General features: G+C 47.4%; 1 protein-coding gene across 1 annotated transcript in view; it reads right to left on the reverse strand.

The window, feature by feature from the left end:
- Nucleotides 1-17,843, reverse strand: part of nr2c2ap (nuclear receptor 2C2-associated protein) — a 30,031-nt gene extending 12,188 nt beyond the window's left edge. Inside the window, exons 1-2 of the mRNA XM_063032664.1 lie at nucleotides 17,720-17,843; nucleotides 1,232-1,322 (exon numbers count right to left, since the gene is read on the reverse strand). Of these exons, the coding sequence (XP_062888734.1) occupies nucleotides 1,232-1,322; nucleotides 17,720-17,757 (129 nt within the window). The 5' untranslated portion in view covers nucleotides 17,758-17,843. The remainder of the gene's footprint in view (nucleotides 1-1,231; nucleotides 1,323-17,719) is intronic.
- Nucleotides 17,844-20,682: the final 2,839 nt, after the last annotated feature.

Genomic DNA, 20,682 nt, shown 5'->3' on the forward strand with positions numbered 1-20,682 from the left:
GACTAGTGATAAAATAAGCCAAAATCAGCATGGTTTCTGTGAAGGGAAATCTTAATCTGTGCAGTGAGATTCCCCAAACAACAATGTGACCAAGACTGATAGAGATTCGATGACTTGTGGCGCTCAACTGCAGCAGACAAACAGCAATGTGACCAATGACTGATATTGGTTCGATGACCTGTAGCAGATAAATGTTGTTAGGAGTGGTACCTTTACTCCCACCAAGAATTTAACATCCAGAGTGCACCCCATTTGTGGTCAATCAGCCTGAATTCAAAGCTGTTAGGGTCAGATAGGCAGGATTCAGGGAAAAAGTGAAAATAAATAAATAAATATCCTGATTCCGGAATGTGCCATTGTTCCTTCATTGTTGCTGAGTCTAAATCCTGGAGCTGCAATCCCACTGGGTAAGTACCTTTAACACATGGACTGCAGTCCTTCAAGGCAACAGCTCACCAGCAGCTTTCAAGGACAATTGAGAGTGGCAGTAAGTGCCAGACAGATTCATGTCCTGTCAATAAATTCAAAAAGGGCAATGATTGAGATCAAGAGTGCACCACAGGGTTTCAGTCTAGCTGTCTTGGCTTACTTTTGGAGTGTCCAGACCTTCTGACTCACACAGTGCTTTGGGACATGGCTTAACAAAGTGGTGGACACAGCCCAGTCTATCACTGGAAAGGCCCTCCCTACTATTGAGCACATTTACAAGGAGTATCACCACAAGAAGGCAGTGTCTATCATCAGAGACCCCCACCATCCCAGGCCATGCCTCTTCTAACTCCTCCCAATGGGCCCATTAGCATGCCCCACACTGTCCTCCATACCATCTCCATAGTGAGTACCAACACAAAGTACTCATTTAGTACCTTGCCCACATCCTCTGTCTGCAAGCACAAATTTAATCCTTGATTCTTGAGTTGACTTAGCCACTCCCCAGTTTAATGAATGTTCAATAAACCAAAAGATATGGTCGTTATTGGATAACCAATAACAGCCATATCTAACCCTTTTTATGCCACGGACTCTTACTGTTAACCGAGGGGTGCTTGGACCCTGGGCTGGGAACCCCTGCTCTACACAAACTGACTGGCACGCTGCTCTAAAATAACATGAGCTGTTTGCTTCTACGGGACACGATTCAGCCTCTGAACCACTCCACAACTCCACATTATACTTCCTCCTGATGGAGGCATCAGAACCAGCTCGAGACCCCAAACCTATTTCCACTCACCTGGTCAGAGTTCCAACACGTTTCCTCATTTCGGTCAAATAAGAACTTTTTTCCAAACTGCTTTATGTCACGGTTAAGGACAGAGCTCACTCTGTGGACAATCAATAGAACAGGTTCAGTAACACGATCAAAACATTTTAATTGGATTAGATTTCTATATGACAAATATGGCAGGGTGGAGTTGGCCATTAGGCCATTGAATCAAACACCATTGGATACAGTTCCACTACCCATCCCTTCTTCAGAGGACAACCCATCTCTTCTGGGTATGAGGTCAGGGAAATTTCTCTGTACTGTTTCCAAGGCCTTTCCATCCATCAGGAGACTACTCCAAATGCAAGCTCACTAAGGCCATATGTAACTAAAGCAGATCCCCTCTATGGCTGTATCTAATTCCCATGCAATTCTCATGAAATGCTGGAGAAACTCAGCAGGTCAGGCAGCATTTATGGAAATGAACAAGCAGTTGACGTTTTTGGCTGAGATCTTTGTTCAGGACTGTGTATTGCTTTGCATTTCCAGCATCTGCATAATTTCTTGTGTTTTTCCTGTTAGTTTTCCAGTTGACTGCGATTCCTGCATTCTGGCCTTCCATGCATCGTACAGTGGAACAAGACATCCCTTGGTAACTTCACAAAGATCAGCATGTACATTGAAACACACAGTGAAATAAGACCATAAGACATAGGAGCAGAATTAGGCCATTCAGCCCATCGAGTCTGCTCCACTATTTCATCATGGTTGATCCTGGATCCCACTCAACCCCTTACACTTGCCATCTTGCCATATCCTTTGATGCCCTGACTGATCAGGAAACGATCAACTTCTGCCTTAAATATATGCACAGACTTGGACTCCACTGAACTCTGTGACAGAGCATTCCACAGATTTTCTTCTCTCTGGCTATAAAAAATCCTCCTTATCTCTGTTCTAAAGGGTTGCCCCTCAATTTTGAGGCTGTCCCTCCAATTCAGGATACCCCCACCATAGGAAACATCCTCTCCACATCCACCTTATCTAGTCCTTTCAACATTTGGTAGGTTTCAATGAGATACCCCCGCATTCTTCTAAATTCCAGAGAGTACAGGCCCAAAACTGCCATTACCCTTCATATGTTAACTTCTTCATTCCTGAAATCATCCTCGTGAACCTCCTCTGGACTCTCTCCAATGACAACACACCCTGAGATGTGGGGCCCAAAATTGTTGACAAGTGCTGCCTGACTAGTGTCTTATAAAGGGTCAGCATTATCTCCTTGCTTTTATATTCTATTCTCCTTGAAATAAATGCCAACATTGCATTTGGCTTCTTTACCACAGACTCAACCTATAAATTAACCTTTGGGGGGTCTTGCATGAGGACTCCTAAGTCCCTCTGCACCTCTGATGTTTGAACCTTCTTCCCATTTAATAGTCTGCACTATTGTTCTTTTTATGAAAATGCATTATACATTTCCCAACCATCTCCCACCTTTTTGCCTATTCTTATAATTTGTCTAACTCCTGCTGCAATCACATTGCTTCCTCAGCACTAGCTACCCATCCACTATCTTTGTATCATCCACAAACTTTGCCACAAAGCCATCAATTCCATTATCAAAATTACTGACAAACAATATGAAAAGTAGCGGTCCCAATACTGACCCCCGAGGAACACCACTAGTCACTGGCAGCCGACCAGAAAAGGTGCCCTTTTATTCTCACTCACTGCCTCTTGCCTGTCAGCCATTCCTCTATCCATGCCAGTATCTTTCCTGCAACGCCATTGGATTTTACCTTGTTAAACTGCCTTATATGTGGCACCTATCAAACACCTTCTGAAAATCCAAGTAAATGACATCCACTGCCTTTCCTTTGTCCACCCTGCTTGTTACTTCCTCAAAGAACTCTAACAGATTTGTCAGGCAAGATTTCCCTGGCCTGGAGTTACATGCTGACTTCGGTTCTTTGTGGGAATTGGACCTGCTCTTGGGGTCTCATGAACGACTGTTATTTGAGATACCAAGGACACGGCTTAAAAGGTTAGCTCACCTTCGGATTTCCGGGATCTCGTGGCTCTGGAAGCGGGCGGACTAATGGTTGGTGCCTCTGCAGAGAATCGGTGTGTCGTGGGAGACGGAAGACCTCTGGCTGTGTGCCCAGAGACCCAAGTTCTTTGGGCACAGAGCCTGGAAAAAGTGACGCAACAGACTTTTAACATCGTAAACCAGCAAGTTGTTATGTCTCCCCTCTCGCTGTGAAATGGAGACACCTCCTTTTCCCTTATTACGTCGAATTACTGGGTGAATGAGTAGTCTTTGGAGTACTGCAAGTCTGTGTCTGTATTAATGCTTTGCTGCATGCTTGAGTGCTTGATGGGGGTGCTGATGCTTTGTTGCCAGTGGGGGTGGGGGAGGGGGGATCGTTGCTTTGCTGTTGCTTGTGCTAGGGGGAGGGGATCGGGGGGGGGGGTCTTTGGGGTTCTAACATTTAACTGTCATTCATTCTTTGGGGCCCTCCTCTGTTTTTGTGGATGGTTGCAAAGAAAAAGCATTTCAGGATGTATATTGTGTACACTTCTCTGACATTAAATGTACCTTTGAAACCTTAACAGAAACCATGCTGACTTTGACTTATTTTATCATTAGTCTCCAAGTACCTTGAAACCTCACCCTTAATAACAGACTCCATCACTTTCCCAACCGTTGAGGTTAGGCTAACTGGCTTATAATTTCCTTTCTTTTGCCTTCCTCTCTTCTTAAAGAGTGGAGTGACTTTTGTAATCTTCCATACCTCTGGGAACATGCCAGAATCAAGTGATTCTTGAAAGATCATAACCAATTCTTCTGTTCCCTTTTCAGCAATCTCTCTCAGGACTCTGGGATGTAGTCCATCTGATCCAGGTGACTTATCCACCTTAAGACCTTTGAGTTTGCCTAGCACTTTTTCCTTTGTAATAGCAATAGCGCTCACTCCTGCTCCCTGACACTCACAGACCTCTGGCACACAGCTAGTGTCTTCCACAGTGAAGACAGATGCAAAGTACCCATCAAGTTCATCTGCCATTTCTTTGTCGCCCATTACTACCTCACCTGCATCATTTTCCAGTGGTCCAATATCAACTCTCACCACCCTTTTACCTCTTTATATAACTGAAAAAACTTCTGGTATCTTGATTTATATTATTGGCTAGTCTGCCCTCATATTTCACTTTTCCCTATTATAACTTTTTTAGTTGCCTTTTGTTGGATTTTAAAAGCTTCCCAATCATCCAACTTCTCATTCACTTTTGTTACCTTCTATGCCCTTTCCTTGGCTTTTATGCAGTCCTTAACTTCCCTTATCAGCCACGGTTGCCTATCCATGAGAACAAGTTGTTCCTCTATCCTGCACCTTGTGAAATACTCCCAGAAACTTTAGCCATCTCTGCTTTGCCGTCATCCCCGCCAGTATTCTCCTCCAATCCACATGGGAAAGTTCCTCGATCAGGCCTCTGTCATTCCCTTTACTCCGTTGCGATACTGATACATGTGTCTTATCCTGCTCCCTGTCATATTGCAGTACGAATTCAATCATATTATGACCACAGTCCCCCATTACAATTGTGACATTACCCTCAGCGATACCCACAATTGTCATACCTATCAATCTCTAATTGCACGAGTTCATCCACCTCATTCCAAATGCTACGTGTATTTAAATACGGCACCTTTAGTGCTACATTTTTCGCCTTTTTGAAATTTGCCTCTGTGGTACAATTTAACTCTTTGCTGTCTGCATTTGTACCCAATCATTGGCTTGTCCTGCCTTACATTCATGTTACACCCATCATCTACTTGTAAACCTGTTGGCTCATCCTCAGCTCTATCATACTGGCTCCCATCCCTCTGCCACATTAGTTTAAACCACTCCCACAGCTGTAGTAAATGTGCCCGGAAGAATAATGGTCCCTCACGGACTTAAGTGCAACCCGTCCCTTTCCTACAGGTTCCACCTGCCCTAGAAAAGATCCCAATTATCCAGAAATCTGAATCCCTGCCTCCTGCTCCAATTCTTCAGCCACACAATTATCTGATACCTTATTCTATTCCTATCCTCACTGTTGCCTGGCACAGGCAGCAATCCTGAAATTACTACCCTTGAGGTACTGCTTCTCAGCGTCCTTCCTAATGCCCAATATTCCTTTTTCAGGACCTCGTCTGTTTCTTCCTATATCATTGTTACTAATAATGTACCACGACTTCTGGCTGCTCACCCTCCCTTTTCAGGGTATTGTAGACGTGTCCAGAAACATCTCCAATCCTGGCACCTGGGAGGCAAACTAACATCCATGTTTCATTTTCGCGTCCACAGAATCTTCTATCTGTCCCCTAACTATAAAGTGCCCTATTACTGCTCCATCTTCTTCAGCTCCCTGCCCTTCTGAGCCACGGGGCCAGAAGTATGGCTGCTGTTGCTTCCCCCAGGTAGGTCATCCCCCCCCCCCCCGCCAACAGCACTCAAAATGGAGTACTTTATTGTTGAGGGGGCAGCTACAGGGGGTGATGTTGTTTGTGTCAACGACCAACAGTCCGAGGATGTGTTGGGGGCAGCCTGCAGGTATCACCATGTTTCTAGTGCCCACAACTGATTAACCCTAACCATATGTCTTTGGAACATGGAAGGAAACCAGAGCGCCCAGAGGAAACCCACACAGTCATGAGGAGAACGTCCAAACTCTTTAGAGACAGCAGTGAACCCAGATTACTGGTACAGTACTGTATAGTATTGCACTGACCACTATACTACCATACTGTGTGCAGTTTTGGTCCCCTAATCTGAGGAAAGACATCTTTGCCATAGAGGGAGTACAAAGAAGGTTCACCAGATTGATTCCTGGGATGGCAGATATTTCATATGAAGAAAGACTGGATGAACTGGGCTTGTACTCGTTGGAATTTAGAAGATTGAGGGGGGATCTGATTGAAACGTATAAGATCCTAAAGGGATTGGACAGGCTAGATGCGGGAAGATTGTTCCCGATGTTGGGGAGGTCTAGAACGAGGGGTCACAGTTTGAGGATAGAGGGGAAGCCTTTTAGGACCGAGGTTAGGAAAAACTTCTTCACACAGAGAGTGGTGAATCTGTGGAATTCTCTGCCACAGCAAACTGTTGAGGCCAGTTCATTAGCTATGTTTAAAAGGAAGTTAGATATGGCCCTTGTGGCTACAGGGGTCAGGGGGTATGGAGGGAAGGCTGGGTTCTGAGTTGGATGATCAGCCATGATCATAATAAATGGCGGTACAGGCTCGAAGGGCCGAATGGCCTACTCCTGCACCTATTTTCTATGTTTCTATGTTTCTATACCTGTGCCCTCTAGCCCTGCACTCTGCCCTGGGAGGAAGACTGTTGTTTCTGGTAAGATGTCTACACGCTTAGTCGCAGCACCCTCTCTGGGTCCAACAAATGGTGCAAATGTGTGTCAAATGATTTCTTGTGATCGCAAGACCCCATTGGTAAAATCTGGTTCTGTGGCTCGTTGGTGAGACTGACAGCAGGAGAGCTGCATGCCCTCGGTGGTTGCACGGACCAGGCCCTCATGCCTTGTTACAGGCACACAAGAAGGGAGGCGCTGGAGGCGATGTAGGAGAGAACAAAGGTGCAATGGGTGTGGCTGGAATCCAAGCTGGGTTGGGGCCTGGCCCCTGCTGGTCCACTCTTCCGTCAGTGTTGCTCTCCAGTGTGAGCTCCCTGGATTGGCTTCCTTTGTGACTGACTCAACATGAGACACGCTGGGGATTGCCTTCCTTTGTGACTGACTCAACATGAGACACGCTGGGGATTGCCTTCCTTTGTGACTGACTCAACATGAGACACGCTGGGGATTGCCTTCATCTGCGACTCACTCAACATGAGACATGCTGGGGATTGCCTTCCTTTGTGACTGACTCAACATGAGACACGCTGGGGATTGCCTTCCTTTGTGACTGATTCAACATGAGACACGCTGGGGATTGCCTTCGTCTGCGACTGACTCAACATGAGACACGCTGGGGATTGCCTTCGTCTGCGACTCACTCAACATGAGACATGCTGGGGATTGCTAATATTATTTCTGTGACTGTACTGTTAGTATATGTACCGTGTTTTTCTCCCTGGCCCCAGAGGAACATTGTTTTGTTTAGCTGTAAACATGTGTATAGTTGAATAATAATTAAAACTTGAATTTGAACTTAATCTACCCTACTTAAGCCCTCATGTAATGTTAAACATAGAAAACCTACAGCACAATGCAGGCCCTTCGGCCCACAATGCTGTGCTGAACAGGTACGTACTTTAGAAATTGCCTCCGGTTACCCATAGCCCTCTATTTTTCTAAAGTCCATGTACCTGTCCAGGAGTCTCTTAAAAGACTCCCTGCATAAAAATCTTACACCTGACATTTCCTCTGTACCTACTTCCAAGCACCTTAAAATTGTGTCCTCCCTTGTTAGCCATTTCAGCCCTGGGAAAAAGCCTCTGACTATCCACACGATCAGTGCCTCTCATCATCTTATACACCTTTATCAGGTCATCTCTCATCCTGTCACTCCAAGGAGAAAAGGCCAAGTTCATTCAACCTATTCTCATAAGGCATGCTCGCTAATCTAGGCAACATCCTTCTAAATCTCCTCTGCGCCCTTCCTATAATTTCCACATCTTTCCTGTAGTGAGGCAACCAGAACTGAGCACAGTACTCCAAGTGGGGTCTGACCAGGGTCCTATATAGCTGAAACATTACCTCTCAGCTTTTGAACTCGATCCCACGGTTGATGAAGGCCAACACACCATATCACTTCTTAACCACACAGTCAACCTGTGCAACAGCTTTGAGTGTTCTATAGACTCGGACCCCAAGTTCTCCCTGATCCTCCACACTGCCAAGAGTCTTACCATTAATACTAAATTCTGCCATCATATTTGACCTACCAAAATGAACCACCTCACACTTATCTGGGTTGAACTCCATCTGTCACTTCTCAGCCCACCTTTGTATCCTATCGATGTCCCGCTATAACCTCAGACAGCCCTCCACACCATCCACAACACCCCCAACCTTTGTGTCATCAGCAAATTTACTAACCCATCCCTCCACTTCCTCATCCAGGTCATTTATAAAAATCATGAAGAGAAGGGGTCCCAGAACCGATCCCTGAGGTACACCACTGGTGACCGACCTCCGTGCAGAATATGACCAGTCTACAACTACTCTTTGCCTTCTGTGGGAAAGCCAGTTCTGGATCCACAAAGCAATGTACCCTTGGACACCATGCCTCCCATGCCTCCTTACTTTCTCAATAAGCCTTGCATGGGGTATCTTATCAAATGCTTTGCTGAAATCCATATATGCTACATTTACTGCTCTACCTTCATCAATGTGTTTAGTCATATCTTCAAAAAATTCACACAAGCTTGTAAGGCACGATCTGCCTTTGACAAAGCCATGCTGACTATTCCTAATCATGCTATACCTCTCCAAATGTTCATAAATCCTGCCTCTCAGGATCTTCTCCATCAACCTGGTCAGGTGTCAGATCTCTCAGTGGGAGAGCATTTTGGAGATAGTGATCACAATTCTATCTCCTTTACCATAGCATTGGAGAGGGATAGGGACAGACAAGTTAAGAAAGTGTTTAATTGGAGTAAGGGGAAATATGAGGCTATCAGGCAGGAACAGAGAGTGGTAAGTGCATGGAATGGGCTGCCGGCGATGGTGGTGGAGGCGGATATGATAGGTTTTTTAAAGAAACTCTTGGACAGGTACATGGAGCTTAGAGAAATAGAGGGTTATGGGTAACCTTAGGTCATTTCTAAGGTAAGGACATGTTTGGCACAGCTTTGTGGCTGAAGGGCCTGTATTGTGCTGTAGGTTTTCTATGTTTCTAACTTACCAACCACTGAAGTAAGACTTACTGGTCTATAATTTCCTGGGATATCTCTACTCCCTTTCTTGATTAAGGAAACAACATCTGCAACCCTCCAATCCTCCAGAACCTCCCCAATGATGATGCAAAGATCATTGCCAGAGGCTCAGCAATTTCCTCCCTTGCCTCCCACAGTAGCCTGGGATATTTCTCATCCAGTTCCGGTGACTTATCCAACTTGATGCTTTCCAAAAGCTCCAGCACATCCTCTTTCTTAACGGCTACATGCTCAAGCTTTTCAGCCCGCTGTGAGTCATCCCTACAATTGTCAAGGTCCTTTTCCATAATGAATACTTTGCTTCAGTATTCATTAAGAACCTCCGCCACCTCCTCCGGTTCCATACACACTTCTCTACAGTCACACTTGATTGGTCCTATTCTTTCACGTCTTATCTTCTTGCTCTTCACATACTTGTAGAATGCTTTGGGGTTTTCCTTAAACCTGCTCGTCAAGGTCTTCTCATGGCCCGTCTGGCTCTCCTAATTTCTTTCTCAAGCCCCTTCCTGCTAGCCTTATAATTTTCTAGATCTCTATCATTACCCAGATTTTTGAACCTTTCATAAGCTTTTCTTTTTCTCTTGACTAGATTTTCAACTGCCTTTGTACACCACGGTTCCTGTACCCTACCATCCTTTCCCCTGTGTAACGCTCTGTAAGGTTTCACAGCTACACTCACAACACGCTGGAGGAACTCAGCAGGTCGGGCAGCATCTGTGGAAAAGATCTGTCGATGTTTCGGGCCGGAACCCTTCATCAGGACTGTAGGGGGAAGGGGCAGGGGCAGAATTCTCCAACTTCCGGCAATACAGCTAATGTAATGGCCTCTCTGTAATGTTTCACTGCTAATGTAATAGTTTCTCTGTAGAAGCAATGTTTGGGTCATGACTAGAGATAAAGGGGACTTTGGAATGTACGTCATCCAAGGAGAGGCGTGTTGTTTCTTCTTCTGTGTCTAAGAGAAGGTTTTCATGGTCTTTTGTCAGCGAGAGATGAAGAGTGAAAATGCGAGTGGAGAGAGTTGGTAGACCGAAGAACAGTGTGGACTTGGAGTGAGGGTCCGGGAGTTGACGACGCTCGGAGAAGGTCGATGGGGATTGAATGGACAGAACTGTGAGTTCCAACATGCGCGTTAAGACTGTTTCATTAAAATGGACCCTTTTTCTTTTTATTTTCTTTACTAACCCTGTAGCCAGATTAAAAATTATAAACCTCAATCGTTTAATTGCATATGGTGTACTATCTGATATTTTGCGGTGCGGACTTATAACTGGGCAACACATCGCGCAGCATCCACACAAACCAGACCTCTCAGTCTGGCTGGGCCAGAGGCTGTCTTCCCCTGGATAAACGCATGCCGGCCAAACCTGAGGTTGCCATTGTGGGAGTATCATTCTGGGATGGATTTCGTTGGATGCTGTGTGATTGCCCTGAGCATTGAACCAGTGGGTTGTGTGTTTAAGTCTGTGCTGGTATGGATGCACCTGGGGTGGAGTGGTGGTGTGCCTCCATGGGGTTACCAGTAACTAATGTATGCATGGTGAGTGGGGTGGATATTTGTATTCCGGATGAATTGTTAATTTGATTTTTGATTACTGTTAAAGTTGTGGGCAAAGTTACTATTGCAGGGTGGAGGTTTCATAAAATGGCAGGCACAGACCTTGTTTAGTTCAGACTAGCACTCAGGTATTGGCAGTGGAACTATCGTTGCCCCTGGTGAGGCGGGGCCATGGCCTGTCCATACTGTCAGGGAGGAGGGGAGTGTAGTGTAACGGGCCTGGTCACAGGATGAGCTTCCAGTAGCTGGGGGCAGAGACTTCAAAGACAGGGTTCTGTTGTTTTTGAGGAGTGAGGGGATAGAGTGGTCGGATTTGGAATCTCTAATTAGTCCCCGTCGTCCAGTGAAGAGTGAGAGTTCTGAGTTGGCATCAGCCTCTCTAGCGAATAAGTGACCCAGTGTACAAGCAGATGGTCCCCAATGGAAGCTAAGAATATTCTCTGGAATAACGCCCACCCTGGAGGGGAAAGAGGAGCATGAGACTTGAGCAGAGCAGACCTCTCGGTTGTTAGATGAGTGGCGATGCTCTGATGACGTAAAGAGACAGAGATTGATTGAGAGTTTGAGGGGTTGGCCGCTGACGTGGTGAGAGCTGTGAAAACATGGCAACCTTTAGCCAACACTGATGATCACCTGGAAGCATTGGAGAGCGCCTTTGGCAAGACAGGGAGCCCAACGGAGCTCATGACGGGGTTTCAGTACATGTGTCAGGAGAAGGGGGAGAAGTTTTCTGCTTGCATTTTTTGGCTAGAGAGGCAGTTAAATTGCTTGTGGCACAGAGGGGTCATTCAGGCAGCTGAGATGGATCAGTTAAGAATGACCAGATAGAAAAAGGCACTCAGTCCCAGGACCTGATCGCTTGCGGTCTCCGACTGTCTCATAAGACGTGCCCCCTCCCTCTTTTGTTGAGCTGATCAGAAAGGTACGGGAGGAGGAGAATGCGTCGGAGGCGCAGGAGGGCTCTGTCAGCAGGGTACAGTACTCGGCAGTAGCCCAGTGGTGAGGTGACCACGGCCAGCCCAACCCGGCGGATAGTAAAGGAGATTGCGGCAGAGTTGAGAACAGTGTTAACAGTGGGTGTGATAGGACTGGTAGAGAGGGGGACCCCCTAAGGGGACGGACTATGCAGAGGGCTGCGGGTGGCTGAGGTTCTGCAAGAAGGCGAGCAGCCGACATTGTCTTATAACTGTAGTGAAGAGGGACACTTCAGGCGGGAGTGTGAGCAGTGGGAAGCCCCTCGGAGAGTGAATCCCCAAGCAGAGAGAGACCTATGAAAACTTCGAGGAGACCCAGTGTGGTGTCTCTAGGGGAACACGTTCCCAATAATATACTGTACCAAGGAACCCCCGAAAGTGAAAGACCCCATTCCTAAAGGCTTAGTGGGTCCATGCTCCAGTGTGTCGCTGCAGATAGAGGGTGTTTATGCTAGAGCCATACTCGACACAGGGTCGCAGGTTATGTTGTTGTACCATTCATTTTACAACCGGTATCTGAAGCATTTACCATTGACACCATCCAGTGCACTGGAGATCTGGGGTCTTAGTGCTGGTGATTATCCATACGAACCGTAATTTGTCAGTGAAGCTGGAGTTCTCAGAGGCCGACGTGGTAGTGTCTGAGGTCCTTGATACATTAGTGCCAGTTTGTCCGGACCCCGCTAAGAAGGGCAGCATTTTGGTTCTGGTGGGGACCAACACCACTCTTGTGAGGAGGCTCATGGGGGCCTGCAAGGAGAAGGCTGGGAGAGTTTTCTGGGAACATTGTCCGTGCACCCAATGTTTTGAGCTGCTTTTGAGAAAGTGCATGGTTGCATTGGGCCGGATACTGAATGTAGACGTGGGACTGTATGGTTCACCCAGTCAAAGCCAATTGTGTTACGGCCCGGGGAAGTAGTGAGACCGATGGGGACCAAATTTCCCAGAGTGCCTGAGGGCGAGGCCCTCTTAGTGGACACCTCAGAAGACCATGAGGGGTAGTTGGGATTTCCGGCTGGGATTAGGCTCAAACTGCAGAAACCCCTTGGTTATACAGGTGGGCAGAATGGCAGTGATCGTCAGGAACACTATGAACACTATTCAAGTGGGGGATGCCCCTGGCGCATCTGTTCCCGGTGATGGTAATGTCTAGTGCCCCCCCCGCCCCCCGTGAGGCACGCCGGGGAGAAACTATTCGACAAAGGGGGAAAGTTGACCACTAAGTCATTTAACTTTGGAGACTCCCCGGTTCCTGCAGGTTGGGAGGTTGGTAGAGAAGAAGTTAAAGCTGGAAGGTGCCTTTTCCACTGACGAGTTTGATGTGGATTGTTCCAAGAGCACTAATCACACTATCCAAATGACTGAGGACACCCTGTTCAGAGAGAAGTCATGGAGACTGGCCCCTGCGGAGGTGGAAGATACTCAGCAGCATGTGTGTAAGATGAAGGAAGCTGGGATCATCACCGAGTCCTGAAGCCCCTATGTGTAACCAATAGTAGTGGCCAGAAAGAAGAATGGGAAAGTATGGATGTGTGTGGACTATTGGACTCTGAGCAGGCGTACCATCCCTGTCCAGTATACGGTCCCGAGGATTGAAAGTGTGCTGGTGTGAAGTGGTTCAGTGTGCTGGACTTGAGGAATGGATATCACCAGATCCCCATGAATAAGGCCGATAAAGAGAAAATGACATTTATATGTCCCATGGGATTCCTCCAGTTCGAAAGGATGCCCTGGGGCATATTGGGAGCCCCTGCAACCTTCAGGCGGGTCATGGAGAAGACGGTGGGGGATATGAATTTGCTTGATGTATTGGTATATCTACATGACCTCATAGTGTTTGGGTCCACCTTGGAAGAACATGAAGCAAGGCTGCTGAAGGTGCTGGGCCGCCTGAAAGATGAAGGGTTAAAACTTTCCCTGGACAAGTGTTTGTTCTACAAAACCTCTGTTAGTTATGTTGGGCACATAGTCTCACATAATGGAGTAGCTAACATTCTGGCTAAGATAGAGGCAGTGACCACCTGGCTAAGACCCCACACTGTGAGCGCGCTGCGTTCGTTCCTCGGGTTCTCTGGTTACTATCTGAAGTTCGTGAAGGGCTATGCGAAAGTGAGTCATCTGTTGAATCAGCTTCTGTGCAGTTAACCTCCCTTGGGGAAGAAAGGGAATGGGAAAAAAGGGCAGGAGGTTGGAGAGTATCGTAGCCCATCAGAGCCCTTTGGATCGAGGTGGGATGAAGGAGCTGCTGATCCAGGTGTCGGTGCTGGCTTTTGCGGACTCCTGATTGCCGTATGTACTGCACACGGATGCCAGCAGAGGGCTTAGGGGTCGTCCTATTTCAGGATTAGGGCACCGGGTTGAGACCCATTGCATTTGCCAGCCGGAGCCATCCAAGTCTCTGTAATGACCACAACATCATAGCTTCAAGTACTGATCCACGTTCTAAGCTCATTTGCTTCGTTCACGATGCTTCTTGCATTAAAATAGACACATCTTAAACCATCAGTCTAAGCGCATCCCTTCTCTATCACCTGCCTATCCTCCCTCTCGCACTGTCTCCAAGCCTTCTCTATTGTGAGCCAACAGCTCCTTCCTCCGTCTCTTCAGTTCGGTTCCCACCCCCCAGCAATTCTAGTTTAAATTGTCCCCAACACACACAAAATGCTGGTGGAACGCAGCAGGCCAGGCAGCATCTATAGGAAGAAGTACAGCTGACGTTTTGGGAGGGGGGCGGGACGAAGCCAAGAGCTGACAAATTGATTGGCAAAAGGGATACGAGGCTGGAGAAGGGGGAGTATCATAGGACGGAAGGCCTTGGAAGAAAGAAAGGGGAAGGGGAGCACCAGAGGAAGATAAGAGAACAGGCAAGGAGTTATTGTGAGAGGGAAAGAGAGAAAAAAAATAAATTAGGGATGGGGTAAGAAGGGGAGGAGGGGCATTAACGGAAGTTAGAGAAATCAATGTTCATGCCATCAGGTTGGAGACTACCCCGACAGAATATAAGGTATTGTTCCTCCAATCTGAGTGTGGCTTCATCTTGACAGTAGAGGAGGCCATGGATTGACATATTGGAATGGGATGTGGAATTAAAATGTGTGGCCACTGGGAGATCCTGCTTCCTCTGGTGGATAGAACGCAGGTGTTCAGCAAAGCAGTCTCCCAATCTGCATCAGGTCTCACCAATATATAGAAGGCCACACCGGGAGCACCGGATGCAGTATATCACATCAGCACACTCACAGGTGAATTGTCGCCTTACCTGGAAGGACTGTCTGGGGACCTGAATGGTAGTGAGGGAGAAAGTGTAAGGGCAGGTGTAGCACTTGTTCCGCTTACAAGGATAAGTGCCAGTAGGGAGATCAGTGGGAAGGGATGGGGGGACGAATGGACAAGGGAGTAATGAAGTTAATAACTCATCTCCTTCTACCTTAGGCCATGAATTTATCAATCACCCCTGATGAGTTATTAACTTCAAACTTTCTGCATAATCACTCAAAGAGTTGAACTGTATGTGCATGTAACGAGAGTTGTATAACTCATCTCCTTCTACCTTAGGCCACGAACGTATCAATCACCCCTGCTGTGGACACTTTCTGGAGGTCCAAGATCCGTATGCTCCACGACCGCTGGACTAAGTGTGTAAATGTAGGAGGGGACTATGTTGAAAAACAAATGTGCTAGGTTTTCTAAAATTGACTCCTTCTACCTTAGGCCACGAACTTATCAATCACCCCTCATACACTACTACTACGTCGAGTCAGGCCTAGGGGCCCGGTGTCGTACAAGTAATGTTATAAATTTCCATAAAGTTAATCACCGAGCTTCTGGCACTGCAATGACTATAAACCTGGCTTATCGAATCTCTCCTGCTCACTACACAAACAGTAGAAAGGCTTCTGAGGTCAGGCAATGGGTATCTCACTCTCTTCCATCTTATTCTTTCACTTGCTTGAGTAACCATGCTGTTTATGTAACTGGTCCAATCGGCTTTGCCATTAATGCCAACCATCAGGGTGACTGGCAGGGGTAGGAGGTTAGACCATCTGTGGCACTAGGGCATGGGTCACTTCACCTGTCGAGGAGTTGCAAATGGAACTGAGCATTGCAACGATGGTTGGGCCTTGGATACTGCCTGACCATCTCCAGCAGTGCAGCAATGGGAAGGCTGACCTCATACACCACAAACATCTCTCTTCTGTGTAGATTATCCTCACGCAGGCCAAACCAACAGCCTCTCCAAATTTGAGATGTCCACCAACTAAAACAAGGGTAGGTGTGCAGAGGGACACCATCACCTGCAGTCCCTCCAACTCATGCACCATCCAGATTGGAAGGCCATAAGTATTTGTTCATCATCACAGTGTAAAGTCCTGGAAATCCCCCAGCCAGCAGCAGCTTGACTGGAACTGCAACAGCTCATAAGGTATCTCACCCCCACCTTCTCAAGGGCTCTGCTCAGATCCCAGCACTAAACCTCAGACACCATCCTCTGTATCTCTGCTGTCACTCCTCCCGCAGTCAGTGTTACTGAGCAAACCCATCTGTGCCGGGCTCTTCCTCCCTCAGCCCATCCGTCTAAATACCTGACACCCCTGTCACTCATCCCCATTTACCAAACCATCCCCCAATATACTCCCAGTCTTGTACCTTGTCTGAATTCCCACCCAACCCTCAATTTCATTCCCAAACCCCAACTCCTTAACCCAAACCTTTACCTCAACCTTACCCCCAGCACATCTCCCCCATTCAGTTGAATTTGTTGCCACCGGCAGCTGTGGAAGCCAAGTCTTGACATCTGTTTAACAGACAGATTGATAGATTCTTGATTGGTCAGGGAATGAAGAGATATGGGGAGAAGGCAAGAAATCAAGGCTGAGAGATAAATTGGATCAGCCATGATGAAATGACAGAGCAGACTTGATGGGCCAAATGGCCTACTTCTGCTCCTATATCTTATGGTTTTATCATTATCATCATTATTCTGTGCCATGTCGTACAATGTAGGCAATCGGGGTCTTTCCACGACAATCATTGTTCTTGGCAAATGTTTTCTGCAGAACTGATTTGCCAGTTCCTTCTTCTGGCCAGTGTCTTTACAAGACAGGTGACCCCAGCCACTGACAATACCCTTCAGAGATTGCTTGCCTGCAGTAGTTGTATAACCAGGACTTGAGACATACACCAGCTGCTCATATGACCATCCACCACCTGCTCCCATGGCTTAACATAACCCTGATCAGTGGGGGGGGGGGTGCAGGGAGTGTCCAAACAGGTACTACACCTCGCCAAAGGTGACCCAGACCCTGATCGGTGAGCGGAGGGGGGGGGGGGCGGAGTCTAAACAGGTACTACACCTTGCCCAAGGGTGACCCAGATCCTGATTGGTGGGGGGGGGGTGGGGGAGTCTAAACAGGTACTACACCTCGCCAAAGGTGACCCAGACCCTGATCGGTGAGCGGGGGGGGGGGGGAGGGGGAGTCTAAACAGGTACTACACCTCGCCAAAGGTGACCCAGACCCTGATCGGTGAGCGGGGGGGGGGGGGAGGGGGAGTCTAAACAGGTACTACACCTTGCCAAGGGTGACCCAGACCCTGATGGGGGGGGGCTAAACAGGTACTACACCTTGCCAAGGGTGACCCAGACCCTGATTGGGGGGGGGGGCTAAACGAGTACTACACTTTGCTCAAGGCTGACCGTGACACTGATGGGGGGATGGGGGTGTGGGGATGGGCTAAACAGGCACTACACTTTGCCCAAAGGTGACCGTGAACCGTCACCCATAGCCTGATGGGGGGGGTTCTAAGCGGGCACTACACCTTGCCTGAGGATAACCATAACCCGACCCTGATCGGGGGGCTAGGCAAGTGCTAAACTTTGACCAAGGATGACCTGCAGGGTAGGGAGGGAAGGACAGCCTTACACCTTCTTTGGTAGAGACGTATCTCTACCCCGCCATCGGGAGCGTCCTTTCCCCTTACCCCCTCCCACGGGAACGAGCCGAACGCTAGGCTCACAACCCCGCGGGAGCGCGCTCACCTGCTAACCGTGTCTTCACTAAGCACTGACTCCGCCATCACGCTGCCGTAAACTCCGCACCCCACAGTTTGCGATAATCGTGGCGATTGCTTTCGCGACACTTTTGGCAGTTACCGTAAAGGCGTTTGCGGTTCTCGGGAAGCTGTCAATCACCCTGGAATCTCTAGCCTGAGTCAAATTCACCGTGGCTCTTTCATCCAAGCTAGATTTACATTCACTTGGACTGGAATTAATGTCTCGCAAATATAACGTCTTTAGTAAGATATTGGTTTTCAGCGGTGAGGTACGGTGAACTTATTCAGCAGATATAAATTGTCTGTAAGTAGAATTAAATGGTGTTTAACGAAATAACACACAAGACGCGAGAGGAACTCAGCAGGTCAGGCAGCATCTGTGAAGGGGAATAAATAATCGACATTTTAGGCTAAGACCCTTCTTCAGGTCTGGAAAGGGTGGGTAGATACCAGAATAAGAAGGTGGGGGAGGGGAAGGAGGACAAAGTGTCAGGTGAGGGGGAAATCAGGTGGATCTGTGGGGGAGAGGGGATGACGTAAGAAGCTGGAAGCTGATTGGAGGCAGTGGTAAAGGGCTGAAGAAGAAATAATCCGATAGGAGAGGAGAGTGGACCATGGGTGAAGGGAAGGAGGAGGAGGGACACTAGAGTGTGTTGATAGGCAGATGAGGTGAAGAGAAGAGGTAAGAGGCCCGAGTGGGGAATTGAAGAAGAGGGAAGTGGGAGGGAGAAAAATTACCTGAAATCGGAGAACTGGATGTTCATGGTACTGTATCAGGTTGGAGGCTACCCAGATGGAACATGAGGTGCCTCTTCTCCAGCCTGAGAGTGGCCTCTTGGTGGCAGTAGAGAGGACCATGTTGCCATGGGGATGGGTAGAGCTACTAGGACCTGATGTTTCAATCCCCATGGTAAGTCGGCACTCTCGATGTTGGCAGTGGGTTTGGAGTGGTGACAAGGAGGGAGCGTAGGTACCCTCCTTCTTTGACATTTCGTTGATAAGCCCACAACGTCTCCAGGGGGCTCAACAGTGCTACCTGGCATTCCAGATACACCCCCCTCAGTTCCATACCCTCCTGTCTTCATCTTGCAGCCCAGTTGTTGTCTTTCCTTTTAATCCAAATCCAATTGCTTCTTTCTTCTGCTGCATTTGACAAGGACTTGATTGCTAGTTGGAGGGAGTGACCCCTCACCCCCATCTTCCTCAATAGACTGGTCGTAGATGTAGCAACGAATCCCCTGCATCCCACTTCTACAGGTAAAATCTTGGTCTTCCAGCCATTCTGGGCAGCTTCAGTTGTCAGTTCAGAGTACTTGGAAGTAGAATTGAAACCAGTGTCCCAGCTGTTGTTGTGGGAAGCAAATTCCCACACCCCTATCATGAATCAACAAAAGAGATTTGTTTCAATAGACAATAGACAATCGGTGCAGGTGTAGGCCATTTGGCCCTTCGAGCCAGCACAGCCATTCACTGTGATCATGGCTGATCATCCACAATCAGTATCCAGTTCCTGCCTTATCCCCATAACCTTTGATTCCGCTATCTTTAAGAGCTCTATCCATCTCTTTCTTGAAAGCATCCAGAGACTTGACCTCCACAGCCTTCTGGGGCAGAGCATTCCATATATCCACCACTCTCTGGGTGAAAAAGCTTTTCCTCAACTCTGTTCTAAATGGCCTACCCCTAATTCTTAAACTGTGGCCTCTGGTTCTGGACTCACCCATCAGCAGGAACATGCTTCCTGCCTGCAGTGTGTCCAATCCCTTAATAATCTTATATGTTTCAATAAGATCCCCTCTCAGCCTTCTAAATTCCAGAGTGTACAAGCCCAGTCGCTCCAATCTTTCGACATATGACAATCCCGCCATCCCGGGAATTAACCTTATGAACCTCCGCTGCACTCCCTCAATAGCAAGAATGTCCTTCCTCAAATTTGGAGACCAAAACTCCACACAGTACTCCAGGTTTCGAAAGTAGTGTTGGAGGGAGAGATCATTTTAGTGGGTAGAAGTACCCTGTGATTTAAGTACTATAATGCAGAACGAATTCAAAGTAAAGTTATAAAAAAGTACACTCACTGCCTTGAGATTCATTTTCTTGCAGGCATTCATAGGGAAAAAGAAATACAGTAGAATTTTACATAACAAAATTACACAAGAGCAGACAAAGACAGTCAAGTAACCAATGTGCAAAAGAAGAGAAACACTGCAAATAATACTGAGAACATGAGTTGTAAAGATCCTTTAAAGTCAGTCTGCAAGTTTTGGAATCTGTTCAGAGTTGTGGTGAGTGAAGTTATCTTCACTGGTTCAGGAGCCTGATGGTTGAATCAGAATAAGGTTTAATATCACTGGCATACTGTCTGTTGTGAAATTTGTTGTCTTTGCAGCAGGAGTACACAATGCATAATGATGGAGGAGAAAACCTGTGAATTACAGTAAGTGAATGGCTCAGCTCACACAGTGGCCCTCTTTGAACAGTGTAATTGTGGGGGTGGCAAGGTAGTATAGCGGACAGCACAACACTGCACAACGTGCCTGCGGTAGGGTCGAGGTTCAATTCTGTCTGTAAGGAGTCTGTACCTTCTCCCTGTGACCGTACGGGATGCTCTGGTCTGTCCCACAGTCCAACACGTACGGGTCAGGGTTACTGAGTTGTGGACATGCTGTGTTGGCACTGGAAGCGTGGTGACACTGGCATAATTCTTGCTGATTCGATTTGATGCGTCTCACTGTATGTTTTAATGATTGGGCACCACGATAGCGTAATGGTTAGCATGGGGTGTCAGAGATTGGAGTTCACTTCGGCTGTCCTCTGTAAAAAAAAGTTTGCATGTTCTACCTGCTTGCACTTTGGTTTCCTCCGGGTGCTCTGGTTTCTTCTCACAGTCCAAAGACATACTGGTTGGTAGGTTAATTGGTCATTGTAAAATTTCCTGTGATTAAACAG

This window comes from Mobula hypostoma, chromosome 24, assembly GCF_963921235.1.
Source record: "Mobula hypostoma chromosome 24, sMobHyp1.1, whole genome shotgun sequence".
Lineage (NCBI taxonomy): Eukaryota > Metazoa > Chordata > Chondrichthyes > Myliobatiformes > Myliobatidae > Mobula > Mobula hypostoma.